Here is an 18,207-nt window from a genome sequence, read left to right as displayed (position 1 = left end):
GCATTCCTTTATTTTGAAAGTGTTGGAAAATGCAGCCAAAATTGATAAAAGCGGGATGAATATGAAAAGGACCACTTATGAATCCGACATCTCCCTTCTAAATCTGACGCTTATGAGAGAGAGAGACACACTCACATGTCGGTGATGTTCTCCATCTCTGCCTCGCTCTGCAGGACGGGGAAAGCATTGATACCCCGCTCCGGATCCATGCAGGAGATCCTGGTGCTGCTGCAAGAACAAGAGGACGGGCATGCTTCCGCGGACAGCCACGGGTCTCCAGAGCTCACTGACACCCCGATAACCACAACCCACCACCACCAGCACCGCCACGACCCAGACCCTCTGCCCGGCGAAGAGAAAGCCCCGCTCCCGGGTCTCCAGGCGCTCATCTCGGGTGCCAACTTCAGCTATAAGGCTCGCTGAACAGCCCCCACAGCCCGGCCCAGGTTGGCTGGGTTCAGTCCCGGTTCAGCCAATCAAGGAGAGGAGAAATTAAGCAAAATCCGATGTCTGGGGTGGATGCAGGCGGCACGGCTAGAAAAACATCTGCCGTGACTATACGATGACAGGAAGAAAAAAAAGAACCGGAGAGTGTCGTCCCTTTCCCGTGTGTCTCCTCCAGAATCCCCGTCAGTCCGCCAGTCAGTCAAAATCACACTGCCACACTGACGGGTGTGTGCCAAGGAGGATCTCTCTCTCTCTCTCTCTCCCCCCCCCCTCTCTCTCTCGCTCTCTCGCTCTCTCTCAGCTACTCAGCTGACACGCACTGACCGGAGCCCCCTCGACACAATGTTCTCTGTGTGTGAATGAGAGAGAGAGAGAGAGAGAGAGAGAGAGAGAGAGAGAGAGAGAGAGAGAGAGAGAGAGAGAGAGAGAGAAAGACTGGTGCTGGTGCTGGTTGGGTGGGTGAACTACGGAGCAAATGTCAGTTCGGGACGGGAGAGCCGTGCGGTGCTCACCGCTGTTCCCGCGCGGGGATGAAGGCTGGTATGAGGAGAGAAGGACGCGTACCGGCATCAAAGCAGATCATGCTTATATTGCGATACCGTATCGATCCCCTTTGAAATGATGGAGGTTTCTTGCTCAAGGGCACTGTAGCCAGGCGTTTTGCTGAATTTATGTTTTCTGGGCATCAACCGTTAAACATCTGTTTAAATGTTTGGGCCGTCAGGGGTTAAGGTTCCTTTCGGACTCTGTGACAGGCTTCACCGGCCTTGCCTTGAGTTGTGAACAGAGAGTCCTTGACTAAGAGAGAGAGAGAGAGAGAGAGAGAGAGAGAGAGAGAGAGAGAGAGAGAGAGAGAGAGTCTAGGGAGAGGTCAGGTTGAAAAGGTGTCTGTGTTGAATATGTTAATGTCTACTGTCTACTATAGCTGGCTTGAGATGATGTGCGTAAATAAGATATAAGGAGCTATTAATTAACCGGCTCTAATTGTCCTAATCATTATTAATCATCATTATCATCTTGTTGGTATGCTGGGTGTTTCATAAGTACACCTGTGTGCAGTTAATCAGTGGAAACCAAAGCTGTCTGAAGGAGGTCTTATTTTGAATGTAGGTAGTCGTTCAAAGTGCCGTCGCATTTACAGTCTTCTACATTGGAATACGAAAACAGCCCGCTATTTCCCATTAAACAGCGTGTGTTAGCATATATAATTGGCCTACGGGCCTTTTTTTAATGGCAGCTGAGATGATGGGTTCTTCAACTGTAAATACCCAGAACAAGAGGTGGATGTAATGTCTAAAACGTCACATGAGAGAGAATGAGAGACCAAGAGAGAAAGAGGGAGCAATCACCAATCATCAAGTGTTTAGCTGGCATGTACTAGGCCAAGCGTCACCTTATTAAATCATTAGGCCATATTTCATAATCATACAGGGCTCCCAGCCAAACCAGACCTGAATCAATAATCTGTCGTCTCAGAGTGGAGGCTATACGGCTGCATGCCAGTCACTCTGCCGCTATAGATCTCCCACTGCTGGGTGCATTTCTAACAAAAGAGTTGATCTGTCTTTTTACGCTGTACAACCTTTGAAGAACAGAGCGGAGCCTCTTCTTCTCCTCAATTTTTCACCTTGTATGTGGGAGACAGAAAATGACAGCGTATCTGCCTGTGAGCAGCAACAGCCCCAACACATCACAGCTGTGAGGAGTCCTCTCCTTTCCTCTCCTCTCCTCTCCTCTCCTCTCCTTTCCTCTCCTCTCCTCTCCTTTCCTCTCCAATACCCGGTCCCTAGCTCTAAAATGACGTTTGTGCTGACGCACGGGCAGAGCTGCTGAATAGAGGAGTTTAATTATGGAGCCCTGCCTGTGTCTGAACCAATCTGGTGGATGCCTCCCTCAGAAATCAGGGTGTACACATTCAGCACCGAACAGTGTGGGCGTACCAATTAAAACGTCTCACAAACTGAATATTCCAATTACTCTCACGTTCTTTTAAATTTGACAGAGGTTGTAACCTGTGTTAAAGGTCTTTGACTTTTTAAACATGCAATCACCCTTGTGAACCATCTGTCATTTACAGACAAAGCATCTGTCAGGATGGGTTTTATCCAACACTGTGAGCATATTATAGTTTGCCATGCATATTTAGCGTCGGGTTTGTACAACAATGTCAACATCTGCATACATAAACGAGTGGCTCCTCAAAAATCACAGCACCAGACCCTTCCCTGTTTCCTGTAAGAGTCATGTATCTATATGGAGCAGCTCAAGAATGTGTTGCTGGATGAAAAGAGATCACAATTACTATCTGAGATGAACAATATATATAATTACAAATGGATTAGTTGCATCACATTCAATGTTTGTTGCATCACAATCTACTTGTGTTGCAGTATAGTAGCATTAAATTAGCAAATAATGTGTTTATTAATAGTATTTGGTTCAGGTTCACACAAGGTAAAGAAAAAGAAAACATTTTCTTTCTCAAGTTCAAACATGTATTGAATACTTTTATAATTTCTTCATGTGGGCCCCTAAAAATACACAAAGGAGCTTATATCCTGCTTTATCCCAAGGCTATGAGTAACAGAGAGATGGGGTCATGATTGGGACACTAGACACACTGAGTAAATACAAGTATGTGCAGAAAACACACTAGCTCTTCTAGTGGTGTAACGGATCATTGTTGATCTGTGATCCGTACGGATCCCCCCTCACGGTTCGGCAAGCGTGTGAACCGCGGATTGATTACACAGTTTAATGTTAGCCATCCAAGTGTGAAATAAAGTTTTACTGTCGATCGTTATCCGCAAATATTCACTAAAATATGCGATCAGGACTTCGGTATTTATGCTTTTCTAGTGCCCGATCTCTTATAATGTTACATTGTAAACAACCAATCCCTATTTAAATTGACAGGAGAGCTAATAATGATGGAATATTGGAATTCTGTGTTTTTATGAGGATAAAAAAAAAAACTCCAAAACAAAATTACAATAACAAAGTAACAGATAACATTTAGAATCTTTGGTGGTTTACACTGACTTCAGAGCAGTTGAAATTATTTTTCGGACGGCAGCAAAAAAAATACAATAATACTCTTGTAGACCAGCTGCTATAATCAAACAAAGGGATCTGTATCTACTAATATGGATCATCAATAATCTGCAATTAGTATCGGGGGCAGAAAACGTGATTAGGGATCTCTAAAAGTCATAATTCTTCCCTTTTTTCTTTTGTGCTGATCTGTGCTCCGATCTGTGACTCTGATACGTGATACGACCCGAACCGTGAGTTGTATGATCCGTTGCACCACTATCTTCCACTGTGCAGTGTGTTTCCTCCTTTACTAGCTGTGAGGGGTTTTGGCACATTGTGTATGGATAAACAAACCTCAGTTGAAAGGAACCACTTCCATGCTGTGTCATTTTTTTTTTTGGAAATCCGGCCGACAAAATGCAAGACAGATGCCTGGCCTTTTGCAACTAAAATTGAGTAATATCTAATTATTACAGCTTATTTTCTTTTCACAGGATGTTACGCTTTTATGCATGTCAAATTGGAGAAATCTTTGCAAAGTGTTCTTCATTACCAAGGTTACCAAGGTTATATTCTACCGCAATTTGATGTAATGTTTTGTCTAATTTCCTATACTTATTTGCTATGTAGGTAACTCAGTGTTTAGCTTTGAATGAGAGCTACCAATGTGTCCCTCAATATAAATAAATATTGTTATGTGGACTCACATGAACCTATTCTAACCTCTGCATACCAGCAATGAGTAGAAGAGGTCCTAAGAAATTATACACTGGTGCTCTCTAGTGGCTGCTGTGATACATAAGAACTCTGACTGCAGGGTGTCATTTGCACAAGCTACATCCATAAAGAAACAATGCAATATTACCAGGGAGTGTTACTGTAAAAATAATTCAATTCAGGAAAGAGACAGGGTGAGAACAATTGACTCTATTGCAAACACTCTGACAGGAGAGATAGCGCAGGTCCTTCCTTCCTGCCGCAGTCAGACTGCACAACCAACACCGTAAACCACACATACCAACAACTGACAATTCCTCATTCATTGATTAATTCATATGCAATGTAAATCCAATGTATCCACTGTGCAATATTAACAACCATTCAGTCCGACTATATCAACATTGTTTACTTATTTATTATACCTTTACTGTGTGATTACGTATTTATTATACTTGTTTCAATCTTGTTTTTCTACCTTTCTACCTTGCTTTAGTTCCTTTAACTTAGAATAAATAGTTGAGGTGACAAAGGTGAAGCTGATAAAAGAGTTCCTTCCACTTTATACTTTAAGTTTACCCTACAAGTTTGTTAGTGATACCAACAAGACATTTCAAGTTGTATAAACCGTAATCCTAGTTGAGGCAACATTGAAAAACTAGTTGAACCAACAAAGTTGTATTTTTTCTTGAGTTGTACAAACATGAAAATATAAGTTGTTGAAACTAAGTATCTTGTTGAATCAATTTATACATGTTAGTGATGCAAACATAATAATACAAGTTGGCTCAACTAAGCATCTTATTGAATTACCTTATCTTTTTAAGGCAACCAGGTTACTTTTTCAGGAAAAGTTAATTAAAAATAAATTGCCCACACAACTTGAGCTTCTATGTTTTAACAGTACTACATAAAAACAATTCATCAACATCAAAGAACATTCAGAATGCTACTATATTCAATTTCAAAACATACAGTGGCATTTTTGTTGTGAATCTACTTTAATCTCAAAACATAACCAGGAGCAATGCCACATATTAAACATGTTTGTCTAGCTATTAACATCTAATAAAACTGTATGGAAATGATGTCTTAATGAAGTGCTTTAACCATATAAGAACAACTGTCAAGGTATAAAAGAAAAATATATGAACTATAAAAGCCTACTGCTTTACCATTAACCATTTACCATCGACTTGGTAGGCATAATGTTTTGGAGTCCACTCTGCTGCTGTAATCCTGCCACTGTGGGACTCATAAAGGATTATTTTATTTTATCTTATCTTATTGTACGTGTACAGACTGTTCTTTCACGGCTGAGTAAAGGAGGAGAAAGAGTTCATGTCAAGCTGACTGGTATTTGGTCAGATTTTGGAAGGTTTCTGGCAATAATGATTCATGCCTGCAAATAACAGCCCCTGCATGACTCAACTTTATACATTAACTTGCATGTGTGTATGTTTGTGTGTTAAGCAAATCCCTTAATGACCTTAACTTGATGACAGCTAGACAAGCCATCAGTCAGTCAACCAGAGCAAAGTCATTAGTGTGTGTGTGTGTGTGTGTGTGTGTGTGTGTGTGTGTGTGTGTGTGTGTGTGTGTGTGTGTGTGTGTGTGTGTGTGTGTAGGTGTGTGTGTAGGTGTGTATGAGAGTAGCCGTTTTTACCCATCTTGTGGGGACTTAAATATCCTTTGAAGACAAAATGCACATCCCCAAAATGTAAATCATTACATTTTAGGGTGAAGACTTAGTTTAAGGCTAGGGTAAGGGTTAGGATTAGTCTAGTGGTGGTTGTGGTCAGAGTAAGGATAAGTCTCCAGAAATTAATGTAAGTCAATTCAATGTTCCCAAAAGTCATGAAAACGTGACTGTGTGCTTGCAGAAAGACAGAAAGAAAGAAGAACAGACAGGCAGACGGATACAAATTATTACAAATTAATAACCTTTCAAACCACATTTCACAAATGCATTAGTCCCAGTCTCCTAAAACCAACAAAGCAACATAAGTGTGTCAGTGTGACAAAGTAACAAAAACAGAACACAGGGCAGGAAAGGGGAGGAAAAAAGATCCAGCGTGAGACAGATAGAGTTGCAGGAGGAGGGAGGATGGGCGGGGAATAGCACAGGACAGGTGTGCTACAAAAAAAAGACTTCCATTAAGTCTGGCCAGTGTCCAAAAGTACGTGAACGGCAAGAGAATGGAGCTGGATGGAATAGAGAGGAAAAGTCAAAAAAGGGGGAGAGACAACAAGGCCTTTGAGTCAGAGGTAAGCGAGACTAGTTTCTCAAGTTGTACTGGAATAATACTGTTTAAAAGGAAACATTGGAGAACCTCTGCAGTCTGTTGCAACAGTATACTAAAGGCAATTCTATTTGTATGTTTCTTGTTGTTAAAATAAGATCTCTCTGCTCTTTTTTAATGAATCAGACCATTAGCAATCGAGCAAATATCAAAGTTTTGGGAATTGCGTTACAAAAAGCAGCACCTCTCACCTGCACAAGGTGTTTGCCCAACAAAAGTGCCAATGTCTTTGTAGGATAAAATGGTTTCAACCAGACACACCTGTACATGCAGACACATACACTCAGCATACACAAGAGAAGAAGCTCTCCTTCAACCAGTTTTCCTTTTTGTTCTGGGTAAATATGTTTTCATTGCGCAAGCAACCTTGTGTCAATATATTCCTAATATTATTTATCCTCAAGCTGTGTGTGTTTGCGTGTGTGACAGGAGCAGATATATATTGAGGTGGACAGTGCTACAGAAGATGCAGACGATGCACACAAAAAGACAGACCAACATAACAAAAGGTTACATTTTTGCTTTTGCCAAACACACATCCCTCATGTCAGATTTTTGCAGTTTCATCTAAATGGGCAGCCTTACTCTTGTCCCTTTGTAGTACCATTTATGTCCTCTCTCCTTATCTTCCCTCTTATCTTTCTCCCTTTTATGTGCCTAGCTTGCTCGAGAAGAAAACCGAGGCATTCCAGGGCTATTTGGCAGAGCACAAAGACCAGATCCGCCTGATTTTCCACCTGGTTTTAGCAGCAGGTAAAGTATCTTTGTTATCATCTGTTAAAGTGTAACCCGGGACCCTAATGGGTTGCAGGTCTCTGTCTGGGGGCCTCCCACATACTCCATGTGTTGTCCCATAAGTGTGAGTATCAGAGTCTTTCTTCTTTCGTGTGTGTGTATTCCTGACTTGGACTACTTTTTGCGACACATTTCAGACCAAAGACTAGTTCATTTGGGACGGCTTGTGCAGTTGTCTCCCAAGTTTGGAAAAGGCTGATTTTTTGGGTCGATGGTTATGGTTATGGTTAGGTTCATGTTGGGGTAAGTAGTGGTTATGGTTAGGTTTAGGGTTAGTATCCATAAAATGAATGTAAGTCTATGTAATGTCCCCAAAAGTTATATGTATGTGTGTGTGTGTGTGTGTGTGTGTGTGTGTGTGTGGAACAAGCCGAGAAAAATGGAAATATATATATATATATATATATATATATGTATATAATGTTAATCGTTGCAATTAATCGTTGCTGTATTAATTAAAATACAGTTATAATGATTCTGATAATAGATATTCACAACTTTATTTTCATGTGTGTAATAGATGCAATTTGAAATAAACACCTTGAAAACTGCAAACCTATCTACGTCATGTTTTTTTCTTTTTTTATGTTTGTTAAATTCTCAGTAGCGATAACTAAATAATATGCATATTATACATATTCCAAACAAAAACACTTTAAAAAAAACCTAAACAAAATAATTCAAATGAATCATTTCTTTTTTTGCTTTTTTGGTATTTTGGTCAGACACATATGCAACAGTGATTATCGTGTACTATGTGCGGCATTTGTTATAAATGTACGTTGGTACATAGAGGGTGATAAGAAGCTGTACAAGGGAGGAACTTAGGACCCAGGGGAATGTAGGTGAAGCATGGGAACGTGGAGGGAGTCTGTACCGTGGCAGTAACTGCATATGGAAGTTATGCTTATAAAGAGTTGAGTTAAGAGCAGTTTGTTCTCACGTGCTGATATGTTTATTTAAAAACACGACAATATGTATTTTGATATTGTCATGTTTGATCCTGTAACGAGACGATCGCACGCGTGTGTGTGTGTGTGTGTGTGTGTGTGTGTGTGTGTGTGGGGGGGGGGGGGGGGGGGGGGGGGGGGTGAGACAGGAAGAGAAGGAAGAGGCGCCACACAAACACAGCTGTTCACCGCTCGCTGTGGTTCTTGTGTTAAAAAATATCCGCTTGATAATAAAAAAAAAATGCGTTAACGCTCGACCAAATAATTGTCGGCGTTAATTAATGAAATTCATTATTTCAAATTGCATCTATTACACACATGAAAATAAATTTGTGAATATCTATTATCAGAATCATTATAACTGTATTTTAACTGCTACTGTATAAAGGGAATACTGCTGTTAAAAAGAACCTGATTTGTTTAAAGTGTTTGAAAACCAAATGTTATTGCACTTTTGTTCATATAGCAGTACTTTTAAAATAAAAGTGCGCAATACACTTCTTTTGAATTCATTATTGAACTTTACGCATAACAATGTGATAAATCGCGATTAAAAAAATGTTAATCGTTGCCCAGCACTAATATATATTAGTGCTGGGCAACGATTAACATTTTATATATATATATATATATATATATATATATATATATATATATATATATATACGCTAACATGCACATGCTTCGTCAATGCATTTGCTAGCTTGTATTGTGATCCTATTTTGATCCAAAGATAATAACAGAAAGTACTACATGACTTATACAACTTGTTGTTATGTCCTCTCAAGTGCAATAAGGACCCTTATGTCCTTTTATTAGGACATAATAATGTTTTAGAGAAATGTATGATGTTATATAACATTGTAAATAGATGAGATCAGTTCGGACTGTGAAACACAAACAACATCTCTACAGTTCCCACCGTTGTGGAATTTGACTTAACGAAACGATTATTTTTTTCAGATGATTATTCATTAAAGAAAACATGGTTATTAATATTATATTCCACTTGTGCCACTAGATCCCCCTAAATACTACACACTGGTCCTTTAATTCAGTTGAGTTCAATTCAGTATTTGTAAGTCAGAGGACGTTCAGGTTTAGAGATCAAAACACACTGCATCCTTAAGACTGGACAAAAGATTAAAAAAAGAAAGGTATTGAAGGACATTGAAATGTGAAATGATCCTTTTAGGTGTTAACACGACTTCAGACTTCGTGTTTTACATGTATGCATTTTAAAAGTGCCATCATCTCCATCAGAGTTAGCGATTTGTCAGACATGTCTTTTAAGGTAGTATTTCTCTGTGTCACACACCAGTAATTTCAGGGCTCACATTAAATACACTTCCTGCTGTCTTTTTAACTGGAGGAACTAAAGCAGCAAATAAATTAAAATATTTGAATTGTTCTGATTAAATGAAATGATGTCAGCTCTGTGGGATATAATTCATATTAATACTAAATTTGTTTAAGGCTTCGTTGCCATAGTGATAGCGGCATGTCTCCTGAACTTCAACCGGGCTGTCGAGCTGCTGGTCATCTCCTTGGTAACCGTTATCTTCCTGGCCTGGGATTGGATGATGAAACGCTATGGCGACCGGGTGTGGGAGGAGCTCTCTCCTATCAGATGCCTTCTCGGCAGAAACTGGTTTTGGATCAGATGGTGAGAAATGGTTTGTTTCAGTTTTCCTACCCTGGTGTGCACCTTCCTGATCGAGAGACAGACGGAGGCTCACTGGTCTTTAAATGATGCTTCAAAAAAAGACATTGTAGAGTCAGTACAGTAAACATATTTATTAGTAGCTGTAACTAAAGTATATAATGTGCCAGACAGTTCAGACAAGTCTCCTGGCAACGAAAATGTCCTCAGACTGAGGTAAGTTTATTGTTCGTTAAATCCGTATGAGCACTGAATGCAAACAGGGCAGGATAAAGAAAACAAGAGCAGTTGATGACAAGTGAAGAGTAAGAAGACCTGCTGTGTGCACTGGCTCAAGGGCACTTACCTCAGTAAAAAGGTGAAGCAATCACACAGTATAGACTATTAAAACTGTTGTAACAATGTAAGAGGAATGCAACAGCTGGGTTAAATAGACAAAGCTTCTCAACTTTCACCTACCTCAAGGAGTGTGATCTGCTTCCATCAGGTGGCCTCTACTGAATGCTTGATACAAATACATGATGCACTCGTCACCTTGAAAGGTTTTTTTAGTCATCCTAACTTCTTTACAACATACTTGCCTTCCTTTTGCCAATATATTGCACATATTCCTGATCTAATGTCAGTCTGTGTTCATCTCGCTAGTGTCCCCCACCTCCCTCCATTGTCTGTCCAATTTCTGTCTCTCCAGGATAGTGTATGTGTCCCTGCTGGTGGCCCTGGTGGGCTGGCTGGCACTGGACACAGCCAAGCGGGGGACCAGACAGCTTGTGTCTTTCGTTGGTTTGCTTCTCCTCATCTTCTTAATGCTGATATTCTCAAAACATCCATTCAGGGTAAAGGATGCACCCCTCTACGCACACACACACACACACACACACACACACACACACACTACTTATTCATGTATTGTACACGTGTGTTGCAGTGGTGTTGGCAAACTTTGCTGTGCGGGATCGGGCTACAGTTTGTCTTTGGTCTGCTGATCCTCAGGACCACATTTGGGTTAGTTGGACTTGAATGGCTCGGAAAACAAGCAGAGGTAGACACAGACAAATCTCTTCTTTTTTTTTCAGTTGATGTTTCCTTCCTCTCTTTCCTTATTTCTTTGTAGCCTTCTTTTGTTTTTGAGTTTCCTTCTTTTTTCTTTTGTGTCCAAATTTTAATTATTTTCGTTGATTCCTTCTTTTATTTCCTTGTTTTCTTTAAAAAAAATATTTCTTGTGTTTCACTGTTTTCTTCTTTTGTTGCCATCTAATTTTTTCCCTGTGTCCTTATTTTGCACCAGTATCAAAGTCTACTTTTGCTTATGGTAAATGTGTAGATTTTCCACTTACAGTAGCACTAAAACATTCACAAACATACCTGCAGCATCTGTACTTACCAACGATACAATCTCAATTCTTTCAAAGTTTTCTGTTCTGTTGTTAACAATTGAAAATCTCCTCCATAGACATTTATGTCATTCGCAGATGTGGGGTCTAAGTTTATGTTTGGTCCCAGTTATGAAGACCACTTCTTCGTCTTCAAGGTATCACACACTAACCTACATGATGCTCACAGACACACACACGCTGAGTGAATGACTGAATCAGGCAACAGTAAAATCTTGACAGTTACAAGAATTTAAAAGTAGTGAGTGTGTTAACATGGGCATTAGAACCCAATGATGATCGGGTTTCTGGAATATGAAAACATCATATCCTGTTTTTTTTTTTTATCACTTTCTGTCATGTGTGCAGGTGTTAAGCAATAGTAGCAGTTAGTCAGTAAAACTAAAAATATGATAATAAAAAATTAAATGACAAATATATATTCTGAATATGATCCAAACCAAGAGGAGACTCAAAATCAGGGTGCTAGTGTGTAAACAATCATACTCAATAATACCAAGGATGATGATGATGATGATGATATTGATGATTGTGGACTCTCTCCAGGTGATGCCTATATTGGTTTTTATAAGCTCTGTCATCTCCGTCCTCTTCTACATTGGCTTCATGCCCTGGCTTGTTTGCAAGGTGAGGAAGTGGGACTATTGAGTGTATGGACAGAGAAAAATATTTCATGTCAAATCAATTGTTACATAACCGTTATATCTAAAGCTGCTTTTATATAAGAAATACAGTTTAAGGAATAAAAGACTGCTCAAAGTAACTCGAAATGAGCACAATGACATGATGAGGACTATGATTTTTTTATTTCTAATTTGTATGTTTTATATTATAATTTTCTACAGTTCAGTAATTTTCCTTTAATTTTCTGTGTTTTTTCAAAGATTGGATTCATAATGCAGGTTACCATGGTAACATCTCCAGCAGAATCGATGGCTGCTGCTGGAAATCTATTCTTGGGACAGGTAAACACAAGTTTAAACAAGAAACAAAAACATCAAGCAAATCACTGTTATAGTTATATTAATCCGTAAATCCACTTGTCCAAAATAATCCAGCACTTTTCTTGATGTCTCCTTTTCAGACAGAGTCACCTCTCTTGATCCGTCCATACATCAGTGGGCTGACTCGCTCTGAGATCCATGCTGTGATGACAGCAGGGTTTGCCAGCGTCTCTGGTAGCATTTTGGGCGTCTACATCTCCTTTGGGGTGAGGAGGCAGATACAGTAAAGGGAGGGAATGCCAGTGATTTACCTGTAAGGTGTGAGTTCTTAAAATAACCCACAATTAACTTTCCAGAGATCAATCAGATCTACATCAGATCAAAGTAAATACTTTATCTTATGGCAGGAAGTACGAGAAAAAGTCAGACAATATTAAGTTATGGCGTCATAGAATAATCATAACTTGGAATCCCTAGTTTTTGATATTGTCAGGATCTCCCATGTATTCCTACTTGAACTTCTTGCTCTACCTTTCATAATTATCTTTTTCTGTAAATAATAACATTTGAGAAGTAAAATAGCTTTTTTGGAGTATCTAATATACAAACTTAGCCAGGCAGCACAACTGTATTTAATAATGTATTTTGATCATCTGGAAAACAAATTATATTTAGAGGGGATAAAGGTAAAAGGATAGCTTGTTCAGATAACCGATCTGACGCCTGCTGCCAAAGAAATGCTACAACTTGCCAATACCAAAAGAAATGCATAACGTCTTCCTGTCAGCAGCAAATCTACAGATATCCTCACTTATTCTCAGTGAGGATATCTCCAAGGGAGAGAGGAGAATTAAACATTTTTTTGCTGGGTTCTCAGAGGAGATTGAAAAGCAAAGATAGACATATCAGAGTTAATTTAACAATTTGGCAACTATTTATAACTTCTTATGCAGGGGTGACAAACACCTAAGTTATCCTGAGATTTTTTTATCATAGTTCTTGACAGTAAAGGGATCGCAGACAGTAGCTGCAAATACCAATTTAAATTAAACAGTCATAGGTAGGAAAATCTCCCTTTACAGCCAATACATTCACAAAATAAATAAGATTATCTTAAAGTAGAGGCCAGCAAAAACATTTATAATTTTTCTAATATTTTCATTTAGACATAGCAACTGTTGTCTGGCCTCTACTGATATTTTTTGTGGACTAGACTGAAATTGGAACCATAATTGAGACCATTGTCACATATATTATACACATATCTGTGCCTAATCTTTACAAGTTTAAGTTAATTTCTTTTCATATGATTTAAAAAAGGTAACATCAGGAGAAGGCAAAGACAAAAGATAATAAGTTAATAAGTAAACAGAACCATTAAATAAATATTTATTGTAACTTTATCATAATTTAACAAATATTTCCCCCTCTATCTTTTTTTTATCTACTTTGTTATGTTTCGTATAAAAAAACATAAAAGGACTTGGTGGTGTTTTTTTTTCTCCTGTCCTTGACACGTACCTGCGAGTGTTCATAGGCTCTAACAGGAAGTGAATGATTGACCTCAAAATGTATGTCTTGTTCTATGTTCCTCTCTTTTGAGGTTGAAGCAACACACTTGTTGACAGCAACAGTGATGTCCATTCCAGCCTCCCTGGCCGTTGCCAAGATGTTCTGGCCTGAAACAGAGACTCCCAGAGTAACAGCCAGTAGTAGCCTCAAAATCAACCATGGGTAGGAGATACAATACAAACTGTTTCAAAAATGTCAAAGTTGTATTGAAGCATCTCTTATCTCTTTCTTTAGCGCCATTCCTCATTTGATCAATACTTAAAAGCTCATCATTCATTTCTCTGTCTTAATCCTCTCTGCTATCTGCCCTCGTTTCTTTCTGAGAGCTTGTATGCCTTTGACCTATGAATTTGTATGAATTGTCACTCTTCTAGTTCAGATTGATTAACGGCATTGATTAAAAGTTTGATTCAATGAAATCAGACCCCAAAAATTTACCAATAGTGAAACAAAGCAGTCTAACAAATGTTAAGTCATAGGCAATGGAGTCAGCAGCTTTTTTAGCTCCACAAAATTTAATTGTAAGACACAAATAATTGATTTCATGGATTCATGGATAATATCTCATAAACAGTATGTCATATATATGTCAACTTGTTTTTGAAAAAAGCGTTGTACAAGAGCTTAAGATAAGAAGACGTTACGTTTTTAGTTTTGTACAAACAAAGAACTGCTGTTGCTGATTATATCAATGCAATGCATAAAGTATGAGAGAACTAAATTTGAATAGTAGGTGTGTAAATCACATGCACATTGGCATACATCATTGATGAAAAGGTAACGCTTGCACACCACACATTTATTTATTTCACTCAGTCAAAATAACTAAATAAATATTGAGTGTAAACATTTTCACCTGAAGAAGATTTGACTGGGAACAGAATGTTGTCTGTTTAATGTTCTAAATTCCAAATTCTGAGTATATCTATTATCCAGGTATTGCGTCTACGTGGCTCTCAACATGGCTCTGAATTTCAAATACAGCCCCTTTAAAGTCATTTTGGATTTGTTATCTGCATTGACCTAAGCTAAACTTGTGATCATCTATAGAACTACATCACCAACCACGAGATTTCGACACCAGTATGCTGATAACCATTCAAACGTTGTCTTTGTCCCCTTAGAGACAGTAAGAACGTGTTTGAGGCGGCATCCGAAGGTGCATCTTGTGCTATTGGTGCAGTGGCCAACATAGTTGTCAACCTCATAGCCTACCTGTCACTGTTGGCTTTTTTCGATGGGGCTCTCTCCTGGCTGGGCGGGATGTTGGACTGTCCGCAGCTCAGCTTCTCGGTGATGGCCACAACCTGACGCTTAAACTCTCCAACATATACTAACTGTAAATATATTCAAAGATCGACCTGCATATATGCACTAACTCTTTGCTTCTTTCTGTCTCTCCTTTAGCTCATCTGCTCTTACATGTTCATGCCTCTTTCCTTCATGATGGGTGTTTCCTGGGAGGACAGTTTCATCGTTGCTGAACTGATCGGCTTAAAGACCTTTATCAATGAATTTGTTGCTTATCAGAAGTTGTCGGAATTCATTAACAGACGTAAAGCAGGAGGGCCGGAATACGTGAGCAACGTAAAACAGTATATTTCTGTGAGTCTCATTTATAATTGCTTGTGTTCTCACTCTTTTTTTTATTCACATCGTCATTGTCCTTGTCTTTTTTATGTTTTAGCATATAATAGCTGACAAATTGGTCCAGTAAGAGAGTATTATGTAGCGGTATCAGTCATTGTTGGGCCTGTGTGAGCTAAAAGCCAGTGTGGAAGGGCCTCAAGTCAATATTATTATCTACAATGTTATGGCCTCATTAGATAATTTTATTGCGCAAATGAATGTCTCAACAAAGTGTTTAGTTAAAAATGTATTGAGGCTTTAAGAATTTTCCAGTTGCCATCTGTTTTTGTCTTCAACAGCTACATATGAAGTAGGAAACATGGTGATGAGTATGGATTAATACAGACATTAGTCTGTTTGCAAAAACAATTTATACAAATTTGGTTATTTCCATCAGGTCCACTCTGAAATAATTGTCACATACGCTTTGTGTGGATTTTCCAACTTCGCTTCGATGGGGTCGGCGATTGGACTTCTGTGTGAGTGTCACCTCAGCTGATGATTTAAGATGTAACATGTTTCCACGAAAAACCAAAGAAACAGATTAGATTCTTGGGAAGATGAACATTCATACATTGTAATGCCTTCAACATGTCAAATTAGTAGTTCGTCCTTGACATACGTACTTTGAAATTAAATCTCTCTGTAGCACAAGATGCAGTGCAAAAAAGTATTAACATTGGAAAGTGTTAATTATACATTTGCAGACGTGACAAAATGCCAGTCAAAAGTAGTTTTTTTAAATAGTTTGAAATCATAATAAACTGAGATTTGCTTTTTGTTATTTATCATAAAGTTATTCTTTTTCCAGCATCCTTGGCTCCAAATAGAAGGACTGACATCTCTAGTTGTGCCCTCAGATCTCTGATTGCAGGCAGCGTCTCCTGTTTTATGACAGCTTGTATTGCAGGTGACTGTTTACTCTTCTTTGCCTCTTTGCCATTTATTAACATAGTGTATTTATGGCTGCCTCAATGGACATTGTTGCCATTTATAACATTATTTTTGTCTTATTTAGTGCTACTCTTAATTCTTCAAGTGGGTCTGTGGCCCATTCAGTAATGCTTAAAACATGTACTTAAAATATTTCCTCATTACGTACATATTACTTCTGTTTTGTGCCCCTCTAAATGCACTGGTGCACCACTCAACTCCTGGGTTTTAAGTGAAAATGAACCATTATTTGTATGACAAAATTTAGAGAAAGCAGCATTCTCAAATAAGATTTTAATCACAAAATCCAGAGCACATTTATGTAAACATTGACATATTATATTAGTAGCCAACACAGCCCCACTTGGAGATAGGCTGGTACACATATACTATGCAAATCTATCACTCACAAATGTTCATGTTGTCCTGTCACTAACTGTTATTAGCTACATACGAGTTATTCCAGTTGTATTATGATTTAGACTCATCAAGAGTGGTGGTTGTGTTTTAACAATTGAGGGTCTGAGGATTCTCCCCTAGGAAATTTTGATCATCAAAAATTCCTTTTCCTGCATTCTGGCGATTTTTCTATGCATTAATTTATGGTGGAAATGTGTTCATTTAAAGGGAAACTCAAATTTCCGGCGGCAGGGGACAATTCAAAATAGAGTGTTGACTAGCATGCAGTAAATTATTTTTTTTTTAAATAACATATTACAAAATATACTTACCATACATAGCCATGACCATAACTATTTGTTTTATATTGTGAACGTAATCTATACAGTACATAAAAATGTATAGATTTTAAAATGTTTTTGATAAATTGTAGTCATTTATGTTTACTATCTTACGACTTCACTTTTATATTTGTATATTTACTGCTTTAAAGATTCTCTACACAATATTCAAAGCATTAATACAGCAGCAAACTACTATTTGTTATGTAAGGATATAGTGGAGTAATGGCTACCTGAGCAGAGGTCTGGTCATCTCTATGTCCTAGAATATCCATATATTAGATCTACACAAAATATCCTGTCACTCAAGTGTTCAAGTGCTCTGTGGGTTTTCTAGGTATGTTGTACATCCCTGATCTTCACTGCCCACATTTCCTGAGCACAGAGTTCATCAATGCCAATGTGACCAGCAGCTTACAACTGGTCACCTGCTGCACACAACTATATAACAGGTGTGTGTGTGTGTGTGTGTGTGTGTGTGTGTGTGTGTGTGTGTGTGTGTGTGTGTGTGTGTGTGTGTGTGTGTGTGTGTGTGTGTGTGTGTGTGTGTAATAAAGAAAACTGTTTCCCAGTTACCATATATTTGCTATAAGACTATTTAGCATCAACTAGATGGATATTTTTTGTTATCTCTGTGCATTCATAAATACATCACAAACTGCTTTTTAGAATGAATACAGCTGATGGAAAAGAGGGATACTGTAATTCAGTGTGTGGGTGTTGGTGTGTGTTGTTGTATTTGCAGTGTGACAGTGTATGAGCCGTGGAACGTGACGTTCGGAGAAGGATTCAGTCAGAGCAGCCTGCAACGCTGCTGTCCACTCACACCCCCCACACACTTCAACTGCAGCCTGGTGCTTTGAATCACTGCGAACAAAAACACACACCTCAATGGTGGTCAGCCCTGTGATGAGTCTTTTTTTTTGTTTACTGTTTGTATAATACAATTTCAATACAATTTCCCTGCATTGATTTTGTTAAAAAAGAGATAATAACAATCATGTTATGTTAATAGAAAATATGTGTGTGCGTGGGTGTGTGTGTGTGTGTGTGTGTGTGTGTGTGGGTGTGTGTGTGTGTGTGT

At 38.6% G+C, this 18,207-nt stretch overlaps 2 protein-coding genes across 3 annotated transcripts in view; one reads left to right on the top strand and one right to left on the bottom strand.

The window, feature by feature from the left end:
* The window catches only part of ntrk2a (neurotrophic tyrosine kinase, receptor, type 2a), an 86,234-nt gene extending 85,479 nt beyond the window's left edge, over positions 1-755 (bottom strand). The window contains exon 1 of the mRNA XM_068704306.1: positions 136-755. Coding sequence (XP_068560407.1) covers positions 136-389 — 254 coding nt within the window. The 5' untranslated portion in view covers positions 390-755. The remainder of the gene's footprint in view (positions 1-135) is intronic.
* A 5,602-nt stretch (positions 756-6,357) lies between these two features.
* Positions 6,358-18,207, top strand: LOC137867165 (solute carrier family 28 member 3-like). Of its 2 annotated transcripts, XM_068703614.1 has the most exons (17): positions 6,358-6,468; positions 6,933-7,012; positions 7,165-7,256; positions 9,725-9,914; positions 10,603-10,747; positions 10,840-10,953; positions 11,365-11,442; positions 11,852-11,932; positions 12,190-12,270; positions 12,390-12,515; positions 13,853-13,983; positions 14,946-15,114; positions 15,229-15,426; positions 15,848-15,929; positions 16,262-16,360; positions 17,461-17,575; positions 17,869-18,207. In XM_068703614.1, the coding sequence occupies exons 1-17, from the start codon at positions 6,400-6,402 to the stop codon at positions 17,984-17,986; spliced, it is 1,968 nt and encodes a 655-aa protein (XP_068559715.1). In that variant the 5' UTR covers positions 6,358-6,399; the 3' UTR covers positions 17,987-18,207. The 2 variants fall into 2 exon arrangements, with proteins under 2 accessions (XP_068559715.1, XP_068559716.1); XM_068703615.1 differs by lacking the exon at positions 17,461-17,575 and having other exon boundaries at positions 17,869-17,934.

Source organism: Cebidichthys violaceus, unplaced genomic scaffold (assembly GCF_023349555.1).
Source record: "Cebidichthys violaceus isolate CVI_PGR_0920_01 unplaced genomic scaffold, fCebVio1.0.p SCAF_9, whole genome shotgun sequence".
In the NCBI taxonomy this organism is placed as follows: Eukaryota; Metazoa; Chordata; class Actinopteri; order Perciformes; family Stichaeidae; genus Cebidichthys; species Cebidichthys violaceus.
The sequence above is the reverse complement of the archived record's forward strand: the minus strand, read 5'-3'. Positions and strand labels throughout refer to the sequence as shown.

What these genes read in the sequence shown, in the direction of transcription:
- LOC137867165 (XM_068703614.1), top strand. Translation starts at nt 6,400, where the DNA reads ATGGAGCTGGATGGAATAGAGAGGAAAAGTCAAAAAAGGGGGAGAGAC. An exon ending in GTCCGCAGCTCAGCTTCTCG is followed by an intron (nt 15,115 to 15,228) that starts GTGATGGCCACA and finishes TCTCTCCTTTAG; the next exon opens with CTCATCTGCTCTTACATGTT. An exon ending in ACGTAAAACAGTATATTTCT is followed by an intron (nt 15,427 to 15,847) that starts GTGAGTCTCATT and finishes TATTTCCATCAG; the next exon opens with GTCCACTCTGAAATAATTGT.